The following is a 20,478-nucleotide window of genomic DNA, read 5'->3' as shown; positions in this document are numbered from 1 at the left end:
AAAATACTTTAAACTTGAGAATAAAAATTTAAATAATTAATTTTCTCAAAAATTATGTTTATTTGACATATATAATTGACTTGTTACGTTAAATCTCGCACATTTATGTCAATATTTTGATAATTTTTTTTTCACTTTTATAATTTTTTACATTAATTCTTACTGTTTTACGTCAAGGCTTTTCAACTACTAATTTTCACCATAAATCTTTTTGTCTTTACTATTATTAATTCATAGATTAAAATTTGTAAGTCATAAAACACTTTAAACTCGAGAATAAAAATTTAAATGTTTATTTCTTCCAAAATTATGTTTATTTAATATAATTAACTTGCTACGTTAAATCTCACACATTTATGTTAATACTTTGACAATCCTTATTCTAACTTTAAAATGTTTTATGTTAATTTTTGCGATTGTATGTCAAGATTTTTCAACTAATGATTTTCACTATAATTCTTTATATCCTTCATATTATTCATGAATAGATTAAAATTAGTTCATGAATAGATTAAAATTAGTAAGCTATACAATACTTCAAACTCGAAAATAAAAATTTAAATGTTTAATTATGTCAAAAATTATGTTTATTTGAAATAATTGACTTGTTACGTTACATCTCTCACATTTACGTCCACACAATAACAATTCTTATTCTACCTCTATAATGTTTTATGTTAATTATTATGGCTTTATGTCAACTTTTCAACTACTAATTTTCACTATAGTTCTTTATATCCTTACTATTATTTATGTATAGATTAAAATTTGTAAGCCGTAAAACACTTTAAACGTAAGAATAAAAATTTAAATATTTAATTTTTCAAAAATTATGTTTTGACATAATTGACTTGTTATGTTAAATCTCACACATTTAGGTTAATATTTTGATAATTCTTTTTCTACCTTTATAATTTTTTACATTAATTTTTACATTTTATGTTAAGGCTTTTCAACTACTAATTTTCACTATAATTATGTTTATCCTTACTATTATTCATGAATAAATTAAAATTGGTAAGCTATAAAATACTTTAAACTCAACTATAAAAATTTAAATCTTTAATTTACCAAAAAATTATGTTTATTTGACATAATTGACTTATTTCGTTAAAACTCACACATTTGCGTCAATATTTTGACAATTCTTTTTCTACCTTTATAATTTTTTAAGTTAATTCTTATTGTTTTATGTCAAGGCTTTTCAACTGCTAATTTTCACCATAATTTTTTTTATCCTTACTATTGTCTATTCATTGATAAAATTTGTAAGCCATAAAACACTTTAAACTCGATAATAAAAATTTAAATGTTTAATTTTCAGAAAATTATGTTTATTTGAAATAATTGACTTGTTACGTTAAATCTCACACATTTACATCAATATTTTGATGCTACTTATTCCACCTTTATAATGCTTTACGTTAATTCTTACAGTTTTACGTTAAAACATATAATTCTAATCTTTTGAATAAAAATAATAGTTTAAAGTAACATTTCTGCATTCAATCTTTATACATTCATTTTTCCTTTAGTTAGTACATCACATAGATAGTGGTCAGGACGCAAGACGCAGGTGGTGATGAATTAAAAGATTTACTTTCATTTTCATCCTAAACTTTCATTTGATAAGCAAAGATTATACTGTTAAATGCAAAGTTTTAGAATTTACTAAAACTTAAAAAAAAATTAATAATAGAATAAAATGAAGCTTAAAAAATGTATTTTTCATATTGTATGATGCAACATACATGCGATACTTGATTAAAAAGATACAACATATGCCTAAGCCCCAAATCCCTAGTTGATTAAAGCTTTAGATTTGATATGTAGAATATTCGTATCATAGATCTACATGTTGGTTAATGGTTACATGTTTTTTTCTTTTTAAATTTTTAATTTGGTGAAATATTAAAAAGAATTTACAAGCAAAAGCTGATCATTTTAAGCCACTATCATCAAAAAATACATGTAATTAAAACACATTTAATAGTTGGTTCGAAGTTCAAAATTTTTTTAAATTAAAATAATTTAAACTCGAAATGACTTGAATCAAACTTTTACATGTTCATAAGAGTTATCACCTTTAATGCATAGCTAAGCTAAAAGCGTTTATGAGTAGAACATAAATAAGTTAATACTAGGCCTATCATGCTCAAAGTCTTGAACTTAGTACTAAATTAATAATAATTTGTTTATTAAAATAGAGATGTCATCACTAAAAGGAAGAGAGGCCACAAAGAAAAATAACAAAATGCTTAAGCTAATTGTTTTTAGCCACATGCTCAATTCAAAATAAACAAACTAAAACGTATCCTACTGCTGTCGCACTTCAACTTTCTACTTCCACCAAAGTCTATCGAGAACACTATCAGCATCACCTTGCAAAGTTGAAGAAATCATCAGCAACTGACTTAGACACGACTCAATATCTTGATAAAGAACCGATGGAACAAATCACAACATGTTAATTAAGAATCTAACTTCTCTATCACCTATTAGTTCAAAACATCCAAAATGAATAACTTCCTAAATATATCCACCAAGACTTTGTGTCTACACGTAACTAAACATATACAGTGATATATTGTCTCTTCCAAGTCTTAAAACATGAGTTTCGTGACTATCAGATCCAGTTTGAGCCATGAGAATGCGATCAAAAACATTGTTAAAACCAATGTTTTCTTTAAATGAACTTACAGATTAAATAGATAACAATGGACACTTAACACATATCTCAACTATATAAGAGTCTTAGCATGACAAGGTAACCACAACCATATTATTAACAACGCAAGTTGCATATGCCTCTAGTGATATATTGTCTATTTTAGGTCTTTTAAGCATGAGTTTAACTACTACCATACCTAGTTTTAGCCACGAGATTGTAATAAGAAACATTCTTACAAGCAATGCATCCTCTAAGTGAACTTGCAGAGTAATGGATAACAATAGACTCTTAAAAGAAATATCTCAAATATTTAGAATGTTAACATGACAAGTTAACCACAAGCATTTCATTCACAAAGCTAGTAATAGGATTATGCCTATTACACAGGACGTAAATGCAATCCAGCAATAAAACATCACAATAATAATAATTAACAACAACAATCATAAACTTAACAATGGCCCAAAAAACAAACACCAGGCCAATAGAGAACCAACATGAACCTGGGCGTAGACAAAGCCACAAAGGGTAAAACTGGAGTATGAGCCAGTGTATGTGTCATGCCTTTCTTATGGAGAAGGGTGAGACAGCCCGTTGGCAAGGGCTTGGGGCTCGAGAGTAGGCGAGCCAGCTCGAGGATGGGCAAACAACGAGGGCTGAAACCCCAATGTGGCGTTGAGGGACTTGAGGCATCGGCACTCGCGAGTAGATGAGCGTGCAGACCAGTAAGCAGATTGGGCATGCGGGGCAGCAGACAAGCAATGTGAGCAAGCCAATATGTAAATGGGGCGCGCAGGCGCGTAGAGAAATAGCGAGCAACAGAGCAAGCAGTCTGCCTGGTGTGCGGGAAACACTAGCTAGCCCTAGACCTGCAGGGCAACCATTGGCAACAGGACTAGGGGCACGTCAGGAGGGCCCAGTAGAGTTCAAAACAGCCCCTAGCCTTTGGGAACTGTCTTGTAACGGCTCCAAGGGATCCTAGGCTATATAAACCCCTTAAGCTCCCTCATTTGAGACTAATGACTCATGTATTGGAATTATTATCAATAAAAGCTCTCTCTTTGTTCTCTCAACTCTCTTGTGCTTACCAAAATCGATCTTAACTTATTAACTTGAGAAGGCTGCTAGCCTTTCTAACCAATCTTGAGCAAAGCAAAGGTTAGGCTGCACGAGTCAAGAGAAAAAACCCTCGTGACACTTAGTATCAGAGCGGTAATGGCAAACATGAGGTTTGGAGTGGAAACCGAGGGTGTTGCTTCCACCCCGATACAAGGGAAACACGTTCTGGTAGGGTGAAGAGGAAGTCCCTCTTAAAAGACCTCATCGTCGTGGTAGAGTCCAGGCTAACCCACTAAGAAGAGCGTGTGGCAGAGTTGGCTGACTATTGTGAGGCGAGCAAGGCTTGGACGGATGGATGTGAGGAGTAAATAAGCGAGCTACAAGAAGAGCTATAGGCCGCGCTCATTGAGACCATCGAGGCACTAACCTAGTGTGATGCTAGGCGAGAGGCTGAGGCTGAGTAGCTAAGATGCGAGATGAGCGAGCTAAGGCTCGAGCTCGAAGCGTGCAAAACACTTATAGGTGGAGGATTGTTAGCCATGCAGTTGACTAACAAGGTGGACATCCCCAAACCGAAAGAGTTCAAGGGCCAGCGGAGTGCCCAAGACATCGATAACTTTTTATGGGGGATGGAGCAATACTTTCGAGTCACCAACATTGTTGATGATGGTAAGAAAATCAATATTGCCTAGATGTATCTTACTGACTTGGCACGTTTGTGGTGGCGCAGAAGGTGTGACGAGAGGTACGGTGAAGCTACCATCTCGACGTGGGGGGACTTTGTGCACGAGTTGAAAGCATAATTCTATCCGAAATATGTGCAAGATAAGGTGCGCGGCAAATTAAGGTGCCTAACACAGTAAGGAGGAGTTTAAGATTACGTGAGGGATTTCATCAAACTAATGCTGCAGATTAGTGACCTAGGCGAATGGGAGGCCTTGTTCTGCTTCCTTGATGGACTGAGGTCGTGGGCGAGACAAGAGCTTCAGCACCCCGGGGGTCCAAGACATCACTGCTGCGATGGCAGCCGCAGAGTCCTTGATTAAGTTTTGCAAGGGGGATGCCGAGAAAGATACGGGAAAAGGCAAGGCCAAGGTGTGGGCCAATGCCAAGCCACTGTCGAGGGGCACTACCAGCGGGCAAGGCAGCACGCGGGGTACTGACTAAGACAGTTGTGCGGAAGACAAGGGCAAGAGGCCCCTTAAATGTTTCCTATGTGACGGGCCACATTTGGTTCAAGATTGCCCTAAGAGGGCCAAGCTGTTTGCCATCACTCGAGAAGAAGAAGATGAGGGGCAGTAACGGTGGGATTCCTTGAGATTGGGCACCATGGTGCGGACGGCACTAAAACGCACAAGCCGAGCCACAGCAAGGGCCTGATGTTTGAGGACATAATGGTGGCGAGTAAAAAATTGAATGCGCTGGCTGACACGGGAGCAAGCGACCTATTCGCCTTTACCGAGACAACAAAGATGTTGAGGCTGGACACCGAGGTAGGGGTAGTGCGCATCAAAACTGTAAACAACAAGAATATCCCCACCATTGGCACCACAAGTAACGTGGATGTGCGGCTAGGTGAGTGGGTCGATAAGGAAACAATTAAAGTCATTCCTCTTAATGATTATGACTTTGTGATTGGGTTAGATTTCCTTGACCAAATAAATGCCATGGTTGTCGCATTCTCGAACTATATTGTGATTCTTGACCCACAAGGTCAATGTGTGCTGCCGGTAAGGTGTGGGTAGCAAACTCGCTACCAAGACGCTGAGTGCCACACAATTAACAGATGGTGTGCGTAAGGGTGAGGAGACTTATGTAGCCACACTGTCCTTGAACGAGGGCGAGCCGAGCGAGGCAACACCCATGCTGAGTGAGGTAGCTGACGTGCTGGACGAGTATGTGGATGTAATGCCATCCAAGTTACTGAGCTGCTTGCCACCCGAGCGCGAGGTGGACCACAAGATCGAGCTTGTGCCCGACATGCAGCCACCAACGAGGGCACCTTATCGAATGGCACCCCCAGAACTAGCTGAATTGTGTTGGTAGCTTACGGAGTTGATTGAGGCAAGCTTTATCAGACCAAGTAAGGCACCCTATAGTGTGCTTGTCCTATTCCAACGAAAGCACTATGGGACATTGCAGTTATGCATCGACTATCGAGGGCTCAACAAGATGACCATCTGAAACTGCTATCCGATGCCCAACATCTCCGAGCTGTTCGACCAACTAGGTGAGGCTCGAGTCTTTTTCAAACTTGACCTGCGATTTGGGTACTACTAGGTGAGGATTGCCGAGGGGGACCAAGATAAGACTACTTGCGTGACGTGCTACGGCAGCTTCGAATTCCTAGTCATGCCCTTTGGCCTAACCAATGCCCCCGTGACATTTTACACGCTCATGAACAAGGTATTATCATCGTTCCTTGACAAATTTATGGTCGTGTACCTTGATGACATTGTCGTTTATAACAGGACCATGGCGAAACATATTGGGCACTTGTAGGCTGTGTTTAAGTGCCTAAGGTAGCACCAGCTGTATGTCAAGTAAGAGAAATGCTACTTTGCCCAACTGAAGGTTCCATTCCTCGGCCACATCATTGGGGGAGGCTGAATTCGGATGGACGCGACCAAGGTCCGAGCTATCAATGAGTAGGAGCAGCTCACTAAGATGACCGAGCTGTGGAGTTTCTTGGGGCTTGCTAACTACTACCGCAAGTTCGTGTGAAGTTACTTGACCATTGCGGCACCCTTAACCCCACTTACTGCTCAAGGACAGCGCATGGCGATGGGGTTCAAAGTGGGAGCGGGCATTCCAGCAGTTGAAGCAGGCCATGATCGAGGAGCCTGTGCTACGCCTACTAGACCTGAGTGTGTCGTATGAGGTGCACACTGATGTGTCAGACTATGCTATAGGCAAGGTACTCATGCAACAAGGCCACCTAGTGGCGTACGAGAGCCGAAAGCTCAATGACACTGAGCGGCACTACACGGCTCAAGATAAGGAGATGACGGCAGTAATGCATTACTTGAGAGTGTGACGACACTACTTACTAAAGGCGTGGTTCGTGGTGAAGACGGACAACGTAGCCAATAGCTTCTTCCAAACCCAAAAGAAGCTCACCCCTAAGCAGGCTAGGTGGTAGGTCTACTTGGAGGAATTTGACTTTAGCATAGAGTACAAGCCGGGTGCCACCAATCAAGTTGTTGATGCGTTGAGCCACAAGGCAGAACTGGCAGCCATCAACCAGGCGCAGGACGAGTTGTTGGCCAAGATTCATGCGGGGCTTGCGGGAGACACCACTGCACAAGCCATCATCGAGTGTGCCAAGGAAGGCAAAACACGATTGTTTTGGATGGACAAGGACTTGCTCATGACCAAAGGAGCACAGATCCATGTGCCGAGATCCGAGGGGCTATGCAAGGAGATCATGCGAGAGCACCACGATTCTTTGTGGGCGGGACATCCAAACGCCGAGCGGACAGAGGCACTGATCGCAGCAAGCTACTACTGGCCTAAGTTGTCCGAGGATGTTGAGGCCTATGTGCGGACATACTTGATCTGCCAGCAAGATAAGGGCGAGCAACAACAACAGCTAGCGGGCCTGCTTGAACCACTAGAGATGCCTGACCGACCGTGGCAGTCCGTATCCTTAGATTTCATCACTAACCTGCCTACAACTAACGGATTTGGTGCTATAATGGTTATGGTGGACAGGTTTAGCAAATATGGGATTTTTGTGTCGGTCACACGAGAGTGCCCAACTGAGGAGGCAACTCGAGCATTCATGGCGCATGTGGTCAAGCTGTAAGGCTTACCGGAGAGCCTCGTGAGATAGGGATGGGTGCTTCACAAGCAAGTTTTAGATCAAGCTATTCAAGCTGCTGGGGTCCAAGCTTCGATTCTTTACCAGCTTTCACTCGCAGATGGATGGGTAGACGGAGTGGGTAAACCACCTATTGGAGATCTACTTGCGACACTATGTCCACAACACCCAGTTGGACTAGCCAAAGCTGCTAGACATTGCTCAGTTCAGCTATAATTTACAGCAGCGGAAGCCAATGGGGAAGAGTCCCTTTGAGCTAGTAACAAGGCAGCAGCCAATGACCTCGGGGGCCCTAGTCAGCAGCTATACGGGGCCAATGCCTGTAGCTTTTCGATACCCCCGAGATTGGCACGAGCAGCAGGACTTGGCTAGGGTGAGCCTTGAGCATGCCACCCAGAATATAAGAAGTGGGCGGATAGGCATCGGCGGGACGTGAGCTTCAACGTGAGGGACTTAGTGTTAGTGAAGCTTCACTTGGTTCTTCGCCACCTAAAGCTACACAAGGGGTTGATCCGAAGGTACGAAGGGACCCTTTCGCATTGAGAAAAAGTTAGGCCGTGCGGCGTACAAGCTAGAGATGCCATCTAAGCCTAAGGTGCATATGGTTTTCCATGTGAGCATGCTAAAGCCCTACCATGCCGACTCGGATGACCCGAGCAGGAACTGTAGCCAACGACATCCCATGGGGTAGAAGGCCTCGTACCAGCGGGAGGTCTAGCAGATTCTAGCTGAAAGGGTCCTAAGGAGGAAACACCACCGACCACAACATCAATACCTGGTCCAGTGGAGGGGACTACTAGCGAGTGAGACAAGTTGGGAGCCAGCCCAAGCGTTGTGGCAATTCGAGGACCTAGTGGAGCAGTTCCACAATCAGCAGGCAACGAGGGCGTTGTCGAAATAGTTAGGGGAGGGTGTCACGCCCTTTTTATAGAGAAGGGCGGGGCAGCTCATTGGCAAAGGCTTGGGGCTCAAGAGTAGGCGAGGCAACTCGAAGATAGGCTAGCAACGAGGGTTGGAACCCCAATGTGGCACCGAGGGACTTAGAGGCATCGGTACCCTCGAGCAGATGAACATGCAGACCAGCAAGTAGACTGGGCGCGCAGGCCAACAGACAGGTAATGTGCGCTGGCCAGAACACAGACGGGGTGCACAGGCGTGTAGAGAAATGGCGCCCAGCAGAGCAGGTAGACTGGCACACAGTTAGGGTGAGCGAATTGCCCAAGTAGTCTACTTGGTGCGGGGGAAACACTAGCTAGCCCGAAGACCTGCAGGGCAGTCATTGCTTGCCATTGGCAACAAGACCAGGGGCACGTCAAGAGGGCCCAATAGAGTTCAAAACAACCCCTAGCCATTGGGAACTATCTTGTAACGGCTCTAAGGGGTCCTATGCTATATAAACCCCTTGAGCCCCCTCATCTGAGACTAATGACTCTTGTATTGGAATTATTATCAATAAAGCTCTCTCTTTGTTCTCTCAAACCAAAATCGATCCTAACTTACTAACTTGATAAGGCTACTAGCTTTTCTAACCAACCTTGAGCGAGGCAAAGGCTAGGCCTCATGGGTAAAGAGAAAACCCTTTGACATATGTACCGAGTTCATCCAAGTGTCCAATGTTGATCTGGACAAAAGCATCATCCTTAGAGGTGATGAGCCTGTTAAAGGCAAAGCTGCAACAACAACAACAACAAACTACAGATAAGCTTCCAACACAAACAAATAATACAATACAAAAGCTTAAGTGAAGCAAATTAAATACCATTTCCTAGGGATATAAAGATCCATGTTTTAACCTCTTCATTCTGCATCTTTGAGGATTGCTTAATCGAACAAGAAACAACACTAAGCTCAAATCATCTAATTCAACAACATCGGTTTATATTTATCAAACAAACATGTACCAATAAAGAATAGAAAAGCTAACTACATTTCAACTTCAATTCCCTTATAAACCCTAATTCAAATAATGAAAAAGAATCAAACAAACATTTTAGGGAAAACCCAAATCCTAATTTAACTTTTACTGTTAGAAAAAATTGAACATACTTACATTAACACTTAAAGAGAACAACAATTCAACATATGCTTATTAGAACATCAAATAAAATAAAATTGATATCAATTTAGAACCATAAAAAATAAATTTGAAATCAAGAGGGAACTTAGAAGAGAGAGAACGACAATAGAAAATTAGACTTTTGTGAGGTTTAAGGTTTTTGTTTGTAAGATTTTATATGTAGGCAAAATCCCTAGAGGTCAAAAATGCCTCGAGCTTAGCATGTTATGAAAGAAACGACATCATTTCATGGATTGATGTGGGATTACAGTCTCATTTTGTGGATTGGAAATGTATTCAGCCTTTGGGTCTTGGACTCCAACAAATTTATTAAATGTTGTGATCTCATTAAACTTAAAATTTTTAAAAAATAAATATTTGTAATTTAAAAATATTTATTTAAAAATATTTTTAAAGTTTTATTGTTACACATATATAAAATGAAATTTTATGATTAATTGATAATATATATAATATACATTGATGATGAAATCAACGAGTTGACATTATCTTGATGTCTCTAAAGTACAAAAGTTAAAATTGTAAGAAGACACTACATTCCATGAGAAGAAATTGAGAATTTCAATTAAGGATTGCTCAAACCTCAAAAAATAATTTGAATGTACAAACATTTATTCGGCCGGTTATTCAATGTAAATCAAATGAAAACTTGATTTATTAAAATTTATTAAAACATATCTAATAGTTCCTTCGAAGTTCAAAAACTTTTTAAATTAAAATAATTTAAAGAAAATGCTTCCTTTTAGTTCCGTTGTCAGTTGTATATTTAAAGAACACTTAACAACCAAGCACTTTTATTTCAAGTGGTCACATGCAAATATACTGTACTTTTATGGTCAAAAAATAATTTATCATGATTTAATTAAAATAATAAATAAATAAATAAATGAGCTTTTAGTAACTTGGTAAAATAAAGTTTAAAAAATATATCTTTTGTATTTTATGCATATTGTGTGATATCATACAATACTTAATTAAAACGATAAAATATATCAATTTGTATAATTTTTCATTAATATCGTAATATATCATACTATACATATTTTACAAATAAATACCACTTATCCCATTCATTTCTAGTTATTAGGCCTATTTAGAAAAACAAATTAAATTAGAAAATAGAGAAAAAAGGGAAAATAAATTTGCACTAATTAAAGAAGTGCTAACTGAAACATATAATTCTAATCCTTTGAATAAAAATAACAGTTTAAAGTAACATTTCTGCATTCAATCTTTATATATACATATTTTTATTTTACTTAGTACATCACATAGATAGCGGTGAGAACACAGGACGTAAGCGGTGATGAATTAAAAGATTTACCTTCATTTGCATCCTGAACTTTGATTTGAAAGGCAAAGATTATACTTTTAAATGCAAAGTTTTAGAAATTTACCAAAACTTAAAAAGAAAAAATTGGTAATTGAATAAAATGAAGCTTAAAAATGTATTTTTCATATTGTATAATGCAACATACATGCGATATTTGATTAAAAAGCTACAACATATGCCTAAGCCCAAATCCCTAGTTGATTAAAGTTTTAGATTTGACATGTAGAATATTTATATCATATATCTACATGTCGATTAATGGTTACATGTTTTTTTTCTTTTTAAATTCTTAATTTGGTGAAATATTAAAAAAAATTTACAAGCAAGAGCTAATCATTGTGAGTCATTATCGTCAAAAAACACATGTAATTAAATTTTAGATGACGTTCTTGGTGTTGCTTGTTAGTAATAAACACAACAATTCGAATTTCAAAATTAATGAAGAATGTAATTCTCAAAAAAAATTTAAATTAAGGGAAGAAAAATAAACCTTAAATAAATTACATATGAAATATTATTATATTTTTAATTTATTTTCCTATTAAACAATTTCTACAAACAATTCAAATTATTTTGATTTTAAGCTAATCTAGACTTGACACTTGTTCATGAAATTTCATCAGATTTAAACAATGCTTTTAAAATTATGATTTGAATTCAACTTTTGCATGTTTATCAATTATCACCTTGATGCAAAAAGTTAAGCCAAAGATTATCTCAAATATTAAAAAACTTGCCAAGGTGACTCTCAAAGGTTTTGTCTTTTTTTAATCAAAATCTCAAAGTTTTGAACTTAATATTAAATTAATAATTTGCTTATTAAACTTATTTCGAAGTTGTGAAATTATCTTTTAATTTTCTTTATTTTTCTTTTCAAACAAAAAATTAAATTTTATATTAATACAAACAAACCTTTAAATTTTAGTAAAAAATTATTATTTAATTAAAATGATATATGATATATTTTTAGATATAGTTAAAAATTAATCCGTCTCAAGATGACAGGTTATCAGAATACTACGTCATCCAAATTAAAACTAAAATCTTTATATTCTTGTTAATTATAATATTTAATTTATCCGATTTGAATTAAAATTGTCCAATAGAAAAAACCAACTCATGCAAAAATCAAATCAGGACCGTCAACAGCACAAGGGAGAGAAACAAATCGACGTGGACGGCAGAGCTTCGACAATCTTCCTCCTTCCCGCCAAACGCAAAATCAGGATTAAAGAAAAAAAATGGAGCTCAGCCTTAGCGGGAACACTCTCAGAACCTTTGGTCGTTCGATCACGTGCCTCGCACGTGTAGGCAACGAGCTCGTCATCCAGCTTCTCCTTCTCAGGTACGCTTCCCTTTCGTCACTTTTCCGAATTCAATCTCTGAACTAAGTTGTTTTGCTCACAAGTAAATGGAATTAAGTGATTATTTTAGTTAACTAAGCATTGAATTAGGTTTTTGTTTTTGTTGGGACACAATTAGGGTTTGAAGGGGGCATAGGTGCTAATTTATTTACTGTTTGGTGACCGGGAAAGTGAAGGAAAATGAAAAGGCAATCAAGTTTTCACGCTTGGATTTAGTTTCTGTTTGGTTCGCTGTTTAAGCGGCAGATTTTCTAAAGGCAAAGGGAATAAAAAATGGTTTCAAATTATTGGTGGATTTTGATTACTTTACGTCTTAGTAGTGAAACGGGAAAAGGAAATGCAAAGCATTTCCATCTACTTCTGTTTGTTAGATTTTCTCGGCAACCAAACAGAATACTGTACTTATTAGCTATTTCAAATTGTAACGGATCAACTTGGCAATTTTTGCAGCTTGCACTTCAGACACTCAATTCATCAAGGTCGGCCTACCAGTCTATTACATTTAAGCCTAATTTCTTTGATGTCTATGGAATTTCTGGAACTCAAGTACAGTCCAGCGTGCTTTTGAAGGAATGGTCCTGTCTTTCATTTGCTTCTATAAGATTTTGTTGGAGGGATAGTGAAAATGTAGCATTTCAAGTGACTTGGTGTGTTTAGGTTGTTTGTTCTGTTCTTAGGACACCTATTGCAAGTATAGATCACTTGACTGTAAAATTGGCCGATCCAGATGCATTGAAAGCACAATGGGCTTTGGAATGCTATAGTGGTAAAGTACTCATTTGATATTCTGATACATTTTTCATCCAACATCAAATATGGGAAGGGGAAGAGGGGTTTCTCATGTATGTTACTAGTCTATTCAATTTGCTGCAAATTTGAGTATGACAACTATCACTGTGCCATGCAGTTAGTGTTGGCATTGGCATGCGATCAATTTATTGTGTTCTACATGCCTTTTACAAGTTGGATTTTATGCTTACCTAATCCATCCACAAAAGCCAAAATAAATATTAGAAGTTGTACCTGTTTTGGATAAATTTGAAAACCTAGTTTTTAGCTTGATGCAGCATTTATGAGTACAAGGAAACTGCCCCAATGAAAGAGTCCTCACACAATTTTTTGATATTGGACATAAATGGATTTATTATGGTTTTAAACAGTTTCATAATGTACGTTTGGCAGGTATGAAAAGTGCATGTTGGATTACCTGCAATGACAAGCCCGACATACAACATTTGTCTCTTGATAGGAGAAGATTTCCAAGTAACCTGGTAGTGAGGCCTTATGACCTAAACAGATTGCTAGCTAATTTTCAATCATCACTTCAGGAAATTACCATCATTGCAATGGAGCTGATGTCTTTACCTTCTGATGCTGCAAGTGCAATCGGTGGAAAAGCTGTTGAGCTTAGAAGTTATATAGACCCAACAAAAGGTACACGAACAATATTGATTTTTGCTATTTCACCAGAAATTAAAGTTTATTCTTTCACTTGCCAATGCAGACAATGATTCCTCATTGCACACTCAACTGCGGATAGATCCTATGGAGGAGTTTGTGCAGTGTACTCACACAGGAGATCCTGTAGATGTTGCTTTTAGTGTCAAGGAATTGAAGGTATCTAATCTTGGCTCGCAAAATAGATTTTGAAACAGCTTGATTACCTTTGGGTCATAAATCCAATTTAAACATGCTAATGATTGTCATTATTCTTCCATTAATATGTGAGGTGGTAAACCTTATGTTACTCTAAAAAACTGAAACGCAGGCATTCCTTACTTTTTGTGAAGGCTGCGAGGTTGACATTCACTTATTTTTTGACGTAGCAGGTGAGTAAGATATCCTTCTTGTAACTTTAGTTCTCCATACATTTTTGGAATGTCATAATTCTCTTTATAGCAACTCATAGAACAACATGTTCTGAAACATAAAATATTTCATGTCATCAAGCAATAACATCCAAACATGAAATAGTTCATTTGCGATTTGATAGCAATATCTTAGAGCAAGTTTGTGTCATATATTTTTGTTGCATTAATTCTGCTTCTTACATTGATCGTTTGCAATTAGATAGCTATCTGAATCACAGATGACATATTTTTAGGAAGTTAGAAGTATATGAAACTTTATTTAACCCAAAAAGAGTACAACACATGTTCAGTTTATTAGTTTTTAGGTTGGGACAATGCAAAGTCAATGAGTATGCTAATATACAAATGCTTGTCTGCCTTGCCCTCTTGCTAAATACTATTATCACATTATGCCAAAATGTCGGTTTGATCTTGAAAAGACGTTTATTTTTGGAACAGGCCGATATTAATGGCACCAAAATTTGGACTAGATGATGGATCTGGCTCAAACTTTGATGCTACACTTGTACTTGCAACCATGCTTATATCACAGCTACATGAAGGCAATCCCTCTGAACCTATACAAGCAGCTTCAACTGTGCATGACCAGGCAATGCATGGGACAGGGTCTCAAGAACAGCAAGAAAGGTCTTGGGCAAATGTATCTGAGCACCCATCTGACCACACCCGAATATGGTCTGACCTATCAGGTAACTATTCAATATCATGATTTTGATGCTGTGTTCATCCTAAACCTCATGCATTACAATTGTTCTCAGGAAGTGCAGCAAAAAGTGGCAGTGGGGTTGAAGAAAGGCAGGTTCAAAAACAGCAGAACTTGAATGCTAGTGAACAGAGGGATATTCAAAGGATTAGCTTGATGCAGATTACCAAAGCTGCACCCATTAGAGAAAGTGTTCCTGCTGGTCCTAATTTGTATCCTGAATATTGCTGTTTCTATTCCTTTATTCAAGTCTTATCACTATGTTTTGAGCCTTTTATTGGTAATATCATGCTCCTTTTTTCTTCTTCCTCTGCATGTGTGCACTTGCCCATGCCTGCATGATTCCTGCATCTTTACAAATGCTTTAGTGAACAGAGGGTATAAAATCCCATTTGTTTTGCAGTCATTATACAGACTTAAGTGAATCATAGTTATGGTTAACACATCACAAGCATTTTTGTTTTAATTGTCATGGAGGAAGCTTAACAGTCTATAGTAGCCATCGCCAAGTAGAAAGGGACCATGTTGCAGGGGTGCAAGGTTAATCACAACACTAGTTATTTGTATTGCTTATAATGTTATCACTTTTGCAGTAATTGATTTTTCTTTTCCCCCGAATTTGTTGTGCTCAGATAGGAACCAGATTAATGGGCTTGGGCTATCACAACGTCATCCTAGTGACTGGGTAGAAGCAGATGAAGATGATGATGATGGGGATGAGAATGAACTGTGTACAGTCAACACCACCATATTATGAAGAACAGCAATAATGAGCTAATGACAGATCTCTTGGTCTTAATGCTATGCTGTGCTTGTTTGCTTTCTTCAATGTACGTGCACGACCCTTTTTTAGTCATATCCTTCATTCGTATTTAGCTTTATCTTCAACTATTTTCAGGAGCTTTTTTTTGCTATAGTTAGTCAGCATAGAAGGATCTATAGTCTGATACACTTCAAAAAACAATTTATAGAAGTATATTCATTTTAATATTTGATTGTAATATATGTTTGTGGGGAGTGAAATCAGTTGCAAGCTTTATACTCTTATAAAGCATGTTTAAAAAATTAAACATTGTGCTGCAACTAGATTGTGAACTACTTACATTCGTGATTAATTTTTTTGGTTAGTTAGACTCTATGGTAGCAATAAGTGTGTCAAAAGATCATGACCAGGAACATAAAATTTTTAACTTCGTCAAAAAATCCTTATCTTGATGCTAGGTTGGTTTTATCTATTTAAGGTTAAGATACTGTTTCTAGTATCTTAGTCTTTAGGCGATTTTTCAATATTTAAGTGAATATTGAAACTGTTATTTTATAGAACAGACCTGAGTACTAACATCTCTTTTATGGTGCTTACAAGTTACAACATTCATTAAAATCAAGAAACATGTGCTGTCACTTGTGAACTTGCCCTTCATACGTAGTGCAGAATTCAATTGAATCTCCTGGACCCATGACCCACCTTCAGATTTTCATGCAGAAATTCCCTAAGTGTTTTTTCTAAGGATTAGGGAAATTCTCCTCACAATTTTCTTCAGAAAAGCAAACTAAACATCAAATCATGTTATCTGAATTTCAGCTAATGGGCTATTTCGTTTATTTCCATCCACTGAACAATGTTACATTGGACCTAACATTACGATTAGCATGTCAGTTTCAGTTGTTATGGTCTTGTCTAATTAGAATTCTAGCTCTTTCACAAAATGGAGATCTTTGAATGTGACATAATAAGGATGAAAGGATAAATGATATAAACAGATGCCAACTCCCTAAGTTATATAACAGGTAAACAGGTTGGTGACTGATCCTAGAGTGGACATGGGTTGTTATCTATTACTACAATTTTGCAATAATTATGGCTAATAGTTGCTTGTTAAAAAATGAAGCAAATATCATTTCTTGACTTTTAGTGGATGTTCTTCCTTAGCGAGTTCAGGTCCTTCTTGATAGAGTTTCCTGAGCTAAGGACAGTTGTAGTTTTACTCATAGAGTTAAGCAATAACTATCTTTTAGCATAGGGTGCTTGATTAAGATCTGCTCATTTCCCGTCTTGAGTGCAAAGTTGAGGAATGTGTAGAGCTTGTTTCAATTGACATTGTATCAAATCAATTATTTTTCTCTCTGTATTTGAGTTCTACAAGTTCTTTGGCCCTATCCCAATCGAAAATGATTTACTAACATGACTTGTATGTGCAGGAAGATGAAACAATTCGAAAGAACAGGCTTTCTTTGCTTTAGACGATTGCCTGAATTCTAAATCTTGAGGGCCAAAATACTTCCACATTAAGTAAACATCAGGTGGGTAAAAATATGGGAAATTTTTGTGGATTTGATGTTTTTGATGGTGATTTGTATAGAAAAATAGGCAAAGCTTGTAATTTTATGTTATTTACAAATCAAAAATTTTTTCTTTAAAAAAAAAATTGCAATCCACTTCCGTCTTCTCATACCATTTAAAAGAACAAAAGGTTTTGCCAAGTCCATGGCATGGTTTTATACTCCTCAGTTTGCCTTCCCTACTCTTCCTCTTCCAGCTGCTGCTACTGCTACTGCTAGTATTATGTTTTTTTCAAAACATACCAATCTGATTAAATGATGCAAAGCCAAAATGCAAGTGAATCTTCATTCTTCACCATATCGGATCATCAACGTTAGAATTAAGTTGAATGTTTATTTTAAAAATTTAACATGTATCAAAACAAGATCCTTTGATTTCTTTAACAATCTTATGAAGTTTCTATTCGTAGATTTTTTTGACAATCTTCTTTTGGTTGATTCATGCCACGCCACGTAATACAAATATGATTTTAAATGAGATATCTGTATTAAAGGATTCATTAACCTCGCTCAGCAACTACTAATACAAAACAATGTTGGGGTAAGCAAGACGGAAAGAGGATCTCTCAGGGACCCCTTATCTTCTGTTTGAGCAATTTTCTTTTCCACGTGCTGCTCTTAATCGTGAGCTTCAGAATTGGGCCTGTCAGCTTTGTACAAAAGCAGAGCACAGTTGATCATGGTTGTTAGCCTGTATCAAATCTTGTGCAGCAAAATTGGAGGAAAAAAGGTACTAAAAAAGAAGATAAAAAACAGGAAGAGAGTTTGATGGTTTACTCTTGCATTTCCCAATTTTCCTAAAAGAATGACAGTTGAGTTATAAAGTTAATGAAAAATTGTTTAGAATTTGGAGAAACAAGATTATTTTACAGGAAGATTTCTTCTTTATCTTTACCATGATTGTCTTTTAATCTGATGTCCTTTCCTTGGGTTAGCACCTGAAAGTGTGGCGAGGCTCAGTGAGTTTGAGCCTTGGAGGGGAAGGGAACACGCAAAAGACTTGGTTACATCCATGAATACGGATGGAAAGAAATTCATGAGAGAATCTTAATCTAAAAGCCAAAAATGAAATACATGTCAAGTCAGTTGTTCAGTCCAAAGCATGACTGCCATTTCATTTACAGTATATTCCCTGGGTTATCAATGTAAGAGCAGTTTCCATTAATAAGGAACCTGATTCCTTCAATTCAATCTGTCTTCCTTCCCAAACCTCTCAATTCCACCAAAAACATTGACAGAAAAGGCAGAAATTTGTGTAAAATGATACTTAACATTTCCCTAGCTTCAGCCAGTTTATTTGTAGAAGCAACTAGAAGAAAGAATAAACAGCAATGTTCTCTCCATTAGAGGCTGAAGTTGGTCATAAATATGGGGTTTAACATAACAATAATTAACAGTGGTGATGCTATAATTATGATCTTAATGATGGCAATCATGACCAACACAATGATGGAAGCAACCTTTGCCCTAAGTTCAATAACAAAATGGAAATCAAAGCTTACCATTGGCTTTGGAGCTACCAAACTTTTTGGTTGTGGGGAAAGACTCTATATGTGTACCTAGAAGAAGGTTTGCTTCACTAAAAGCCAAAACAATAAGAATAGAGATGTCTCACTAAAAGGAAGCTATGCCCCCATTAGAAAAATAACCAAATTGAAGGTATCATCCGTTTCAACGAAAACACCTTCAACATAATCCACCAAAACAATCTACAACTTAATAGTTCAAACTAACACAAGTTCAGAAACAGCCTATTACTGCTGTCGGACTTCGCCTTTCTTCTTCTGCCAAAGCCTGTCGAGGGCACTGTCAGCATCACCCTGCAAAGTCAAACAAATCAATCAGCAGCTGACTTATCTTGATAAAGAACTGAGGGAACAAACCACAACATGTTAATATAGAATCGAACTTCTCTATCACCTCAAAATGAACAACGGTATGTAGACCAAATAATACAATGCAAGCAAAAGTTCCTAGATTCATGGAGATATAGAACAGCAGATAAATTATCATTCTCGCATATCCACCATTTGAGTCTCCAACAATTATTGTCTCTTCTAGGTTTTAAGCATGAGTTTTGTCACTACCATACTAAACTTTAGCCATGAGATTGTGATTGAAAATATTCTTAAAACCAATGGATAACAATGGACAATTAAAACATATCTCAAATATTTAGAGTGTTAACATGACAAGGAAACCACAGGCATATCATTAACAAAGCAAGATGAAGGACTAAGCCTTTTATGCAGGATGTAAATGTAAACATGACATAAATGCAAGTATCAGATCCAATCTAACTATCAAGCATCACAGCAATAATAATTACAACAAGCATATATCCAAAAACAGCCCAAAAACAATCGGTAGGCCAGTACAGAACCAACACGAACCTGGGCACGGACAAAGCCACAAAGAGCGAAAGGGGAATATGAGCCAGTGTATCTGCCAAGCTCATCCAAGTGTCCAATGTTGATCTGGACAGAAGCATGATCCTTCGAGGTGATGAGCCTGTTAGTGGCGGAACTGCAACAACAACAACAACAACATCAAACTACACATAAGCTTTCAACACATACAAATAGTTCAAAACAAAAAAGAAGTGAAGCGAATTAAATACCATTTCCTGGGTACATAAAGGTCCACGTTTTGACCCTCTTCGTTCTGCATCTTTGCGGATTGCTTAACCGAACAAGAAACACAACACAAAGCTCAAGTCACCTAATTCAACAACACCCAGTTTATAGTAAAAAGAATAGAAAAGCTAACTATATTTAAAGAGAACACAAAAGCCAACATCTGCTGATTAGAACATCAAATAATACGAAATTGAGATCAATTTAAAACCCTAAAAAAATAATACGAAATTGAGATCAATTTAGAACCCTAAAAATTGAATTTGAAATCGAGAAAGGGAGAGAGGCTACCTGGAAGAGGAAGGGTCTGCCGCTGGTGAGGTTTAGGGCTCTGATGTTATCTGGAGTTTATTTAGGGAAAATAAACTGATGAGTTTTATTAAGAATAAAACGCTGCCGTCCAACTGGTGTTCCAGGCTCGATTTGTGGCTCGCCCCATTGGGCTAAAGTTGGAGCCAGGTGTGCAAATCCAAAAGTCTATTTTTAAATTTAAATTGATATATTTAGCAGTTTACAAATTATAAAAATTATATTTGATATACGGGTACTGTATAAATTCTATATACTATATTGAATTAGATATTATAACTCATTAATAAGT

The 20,478-nt window shown here is 37.2% G+C and overlaps 2 protein-coding genes and 1 pseudogene across 4 annotated transcripts; 1 reads left to right on the top strand and 2 right to left on the bottom strand.

The window, feature by feature from the left end:
- Positions 1-2,989: 2,989 nt before the first annotated feature.
- On the bottom strand, positions 2,990-9,315 carry LOC108662793 (uncharacterized). The gene is made up of 3 exons (XM_088808726.1): positions 9,143-9,315; positions 3,149-3,226; positions 2,990-3,047 (listed from the first exon to the last, which is right to left on the bottom strand). The coding sequence occupies exons 1-3, from the start codon at positions 9,313-9,315 to the stop codon at positions 2,990-2,992; spliced, it is 309 nt and encodes a 102-aa protein (XP_088664852.1).
- A 2,766-nt stretch (positions 9,316-12,081) lies between these two features.
- LOC108662967 (uncharacterized) lies at positions 12,082-15,961 on the top strand (annotated as a pseudogene). Its single transcript, XR_016027364.1, has 9 exons — positions 12,082-12,308; positions 12,778-12,806; positions 13,510-13,761; positions 13,832-13,944; positions 14,096-14,156; positions 14,669-14,887; positions 14,957-15,113; positions 15,401-15,441; positions 15,534-15,961. The product of XR_016027364.1 is annotated as an uncharacterized LOC108662967 (transcript).
- A 2,887-nt stretch (positions 15,962-18,848) lies between these two features.
- LOC18594909 (small ribosomal subunit protein eS21-like) lies at positions 18,849-20,269 on the bottom strand. Of its 2 annotated transcripts, none has more exons than XM_007022607.3 (4): positions 20,169-20,269; positions 19,862-19,962; positions 19,635-19,767; positions 18,849-19,061 (listed from the first exon to the last, which is right to left on the bottom strand). In XM_007022607.3, the coding sequence occupies exons 2-4, from the start codon at positions 19,909-19,911 to the stop codon at positions 18,996-18,998; spliced, it is 249 nt and encodes an 82-aa protein (XP_007022669.2). In that variant the 5' UTR covers positions 19,912-19,962; positions 20,169-20,269; the 3' UTR covers positions 18,849-18,995. The 2 variants fall into 2 exon arrangements, with proteins under 2 accessions (XP_007022669.2, XP_017979526.2); XM_018124037.2 differs by having other exon boundaries at positions 19,862-19,923; positions 20,169-20,239.
- Between the last annotated feature and the right edge of the window lie 209 nt (positions 20,270-20,478).

The sequence above is a fragment of the Theobroma cacao genome, chromosome 7 (genome assembly GCF_053813885.1).
Source record: "Theobroma cacao isolate CCN51 chromosome 7, ASM5381388v1, whole genome shotgun sequence".
Taxonomy (NCBI): Eukaryota; Viridiplantae; Streptophyta; class Magnoliopsida; order Malvales; family Malvaceae; genus Theobroma; species Theobroma cacao.
Note: the sequence above shows the minus strand (reverse complement) of the source record. Positions and strands in the feature narration are given on the sequence as shown.

Bases quoted from the DNA above. Each gene is read 5' to 3' on its own strand.
- LOC18594909 (XM_007022607.3), bottom strand. From the start codon at position 19,911: ATGCAGAACGAAGAGGGTCAAAACGTGGACCTTTATGTACCCAGGAAA. The intron at 19,768-19,861 runs GTATTTAATTCG...TTGTTGTTGCAG, and splicing joins CTTTATGTACCCAGGAAATG to TTCCGCCACTAACAGGCTCA. The intron at 19,062-19,634 runs GTTCGTGTTGGT...TTGACTTTGCAG, and splicing joins GTGGCTTTGTCCGTGCCCAG to GGTGATGCTGACAGTGCCCT.
- LOC108662793 (XM_088808726.1), bottom strand. From the start codon at position 9,315: ATGGTATTTAATTTGCTTCACTTAAGCTTTTGTATTGTATTATTTGTT. The intron at 3,227-9,142 runs ATATGTCAAAGG...AAGGCATGACAC, and splicing joins CACTTGGATGAACTCGGTAC to ATACACTGGCTCATACTCCA. The intron at 3,048-3,148 runs GTGTTTGTTTTT...CCTGTGTAATAG, and splicing joins GTTGGTTCTCTATTGGCCTG to GCATAATCCTATTACTAGCT.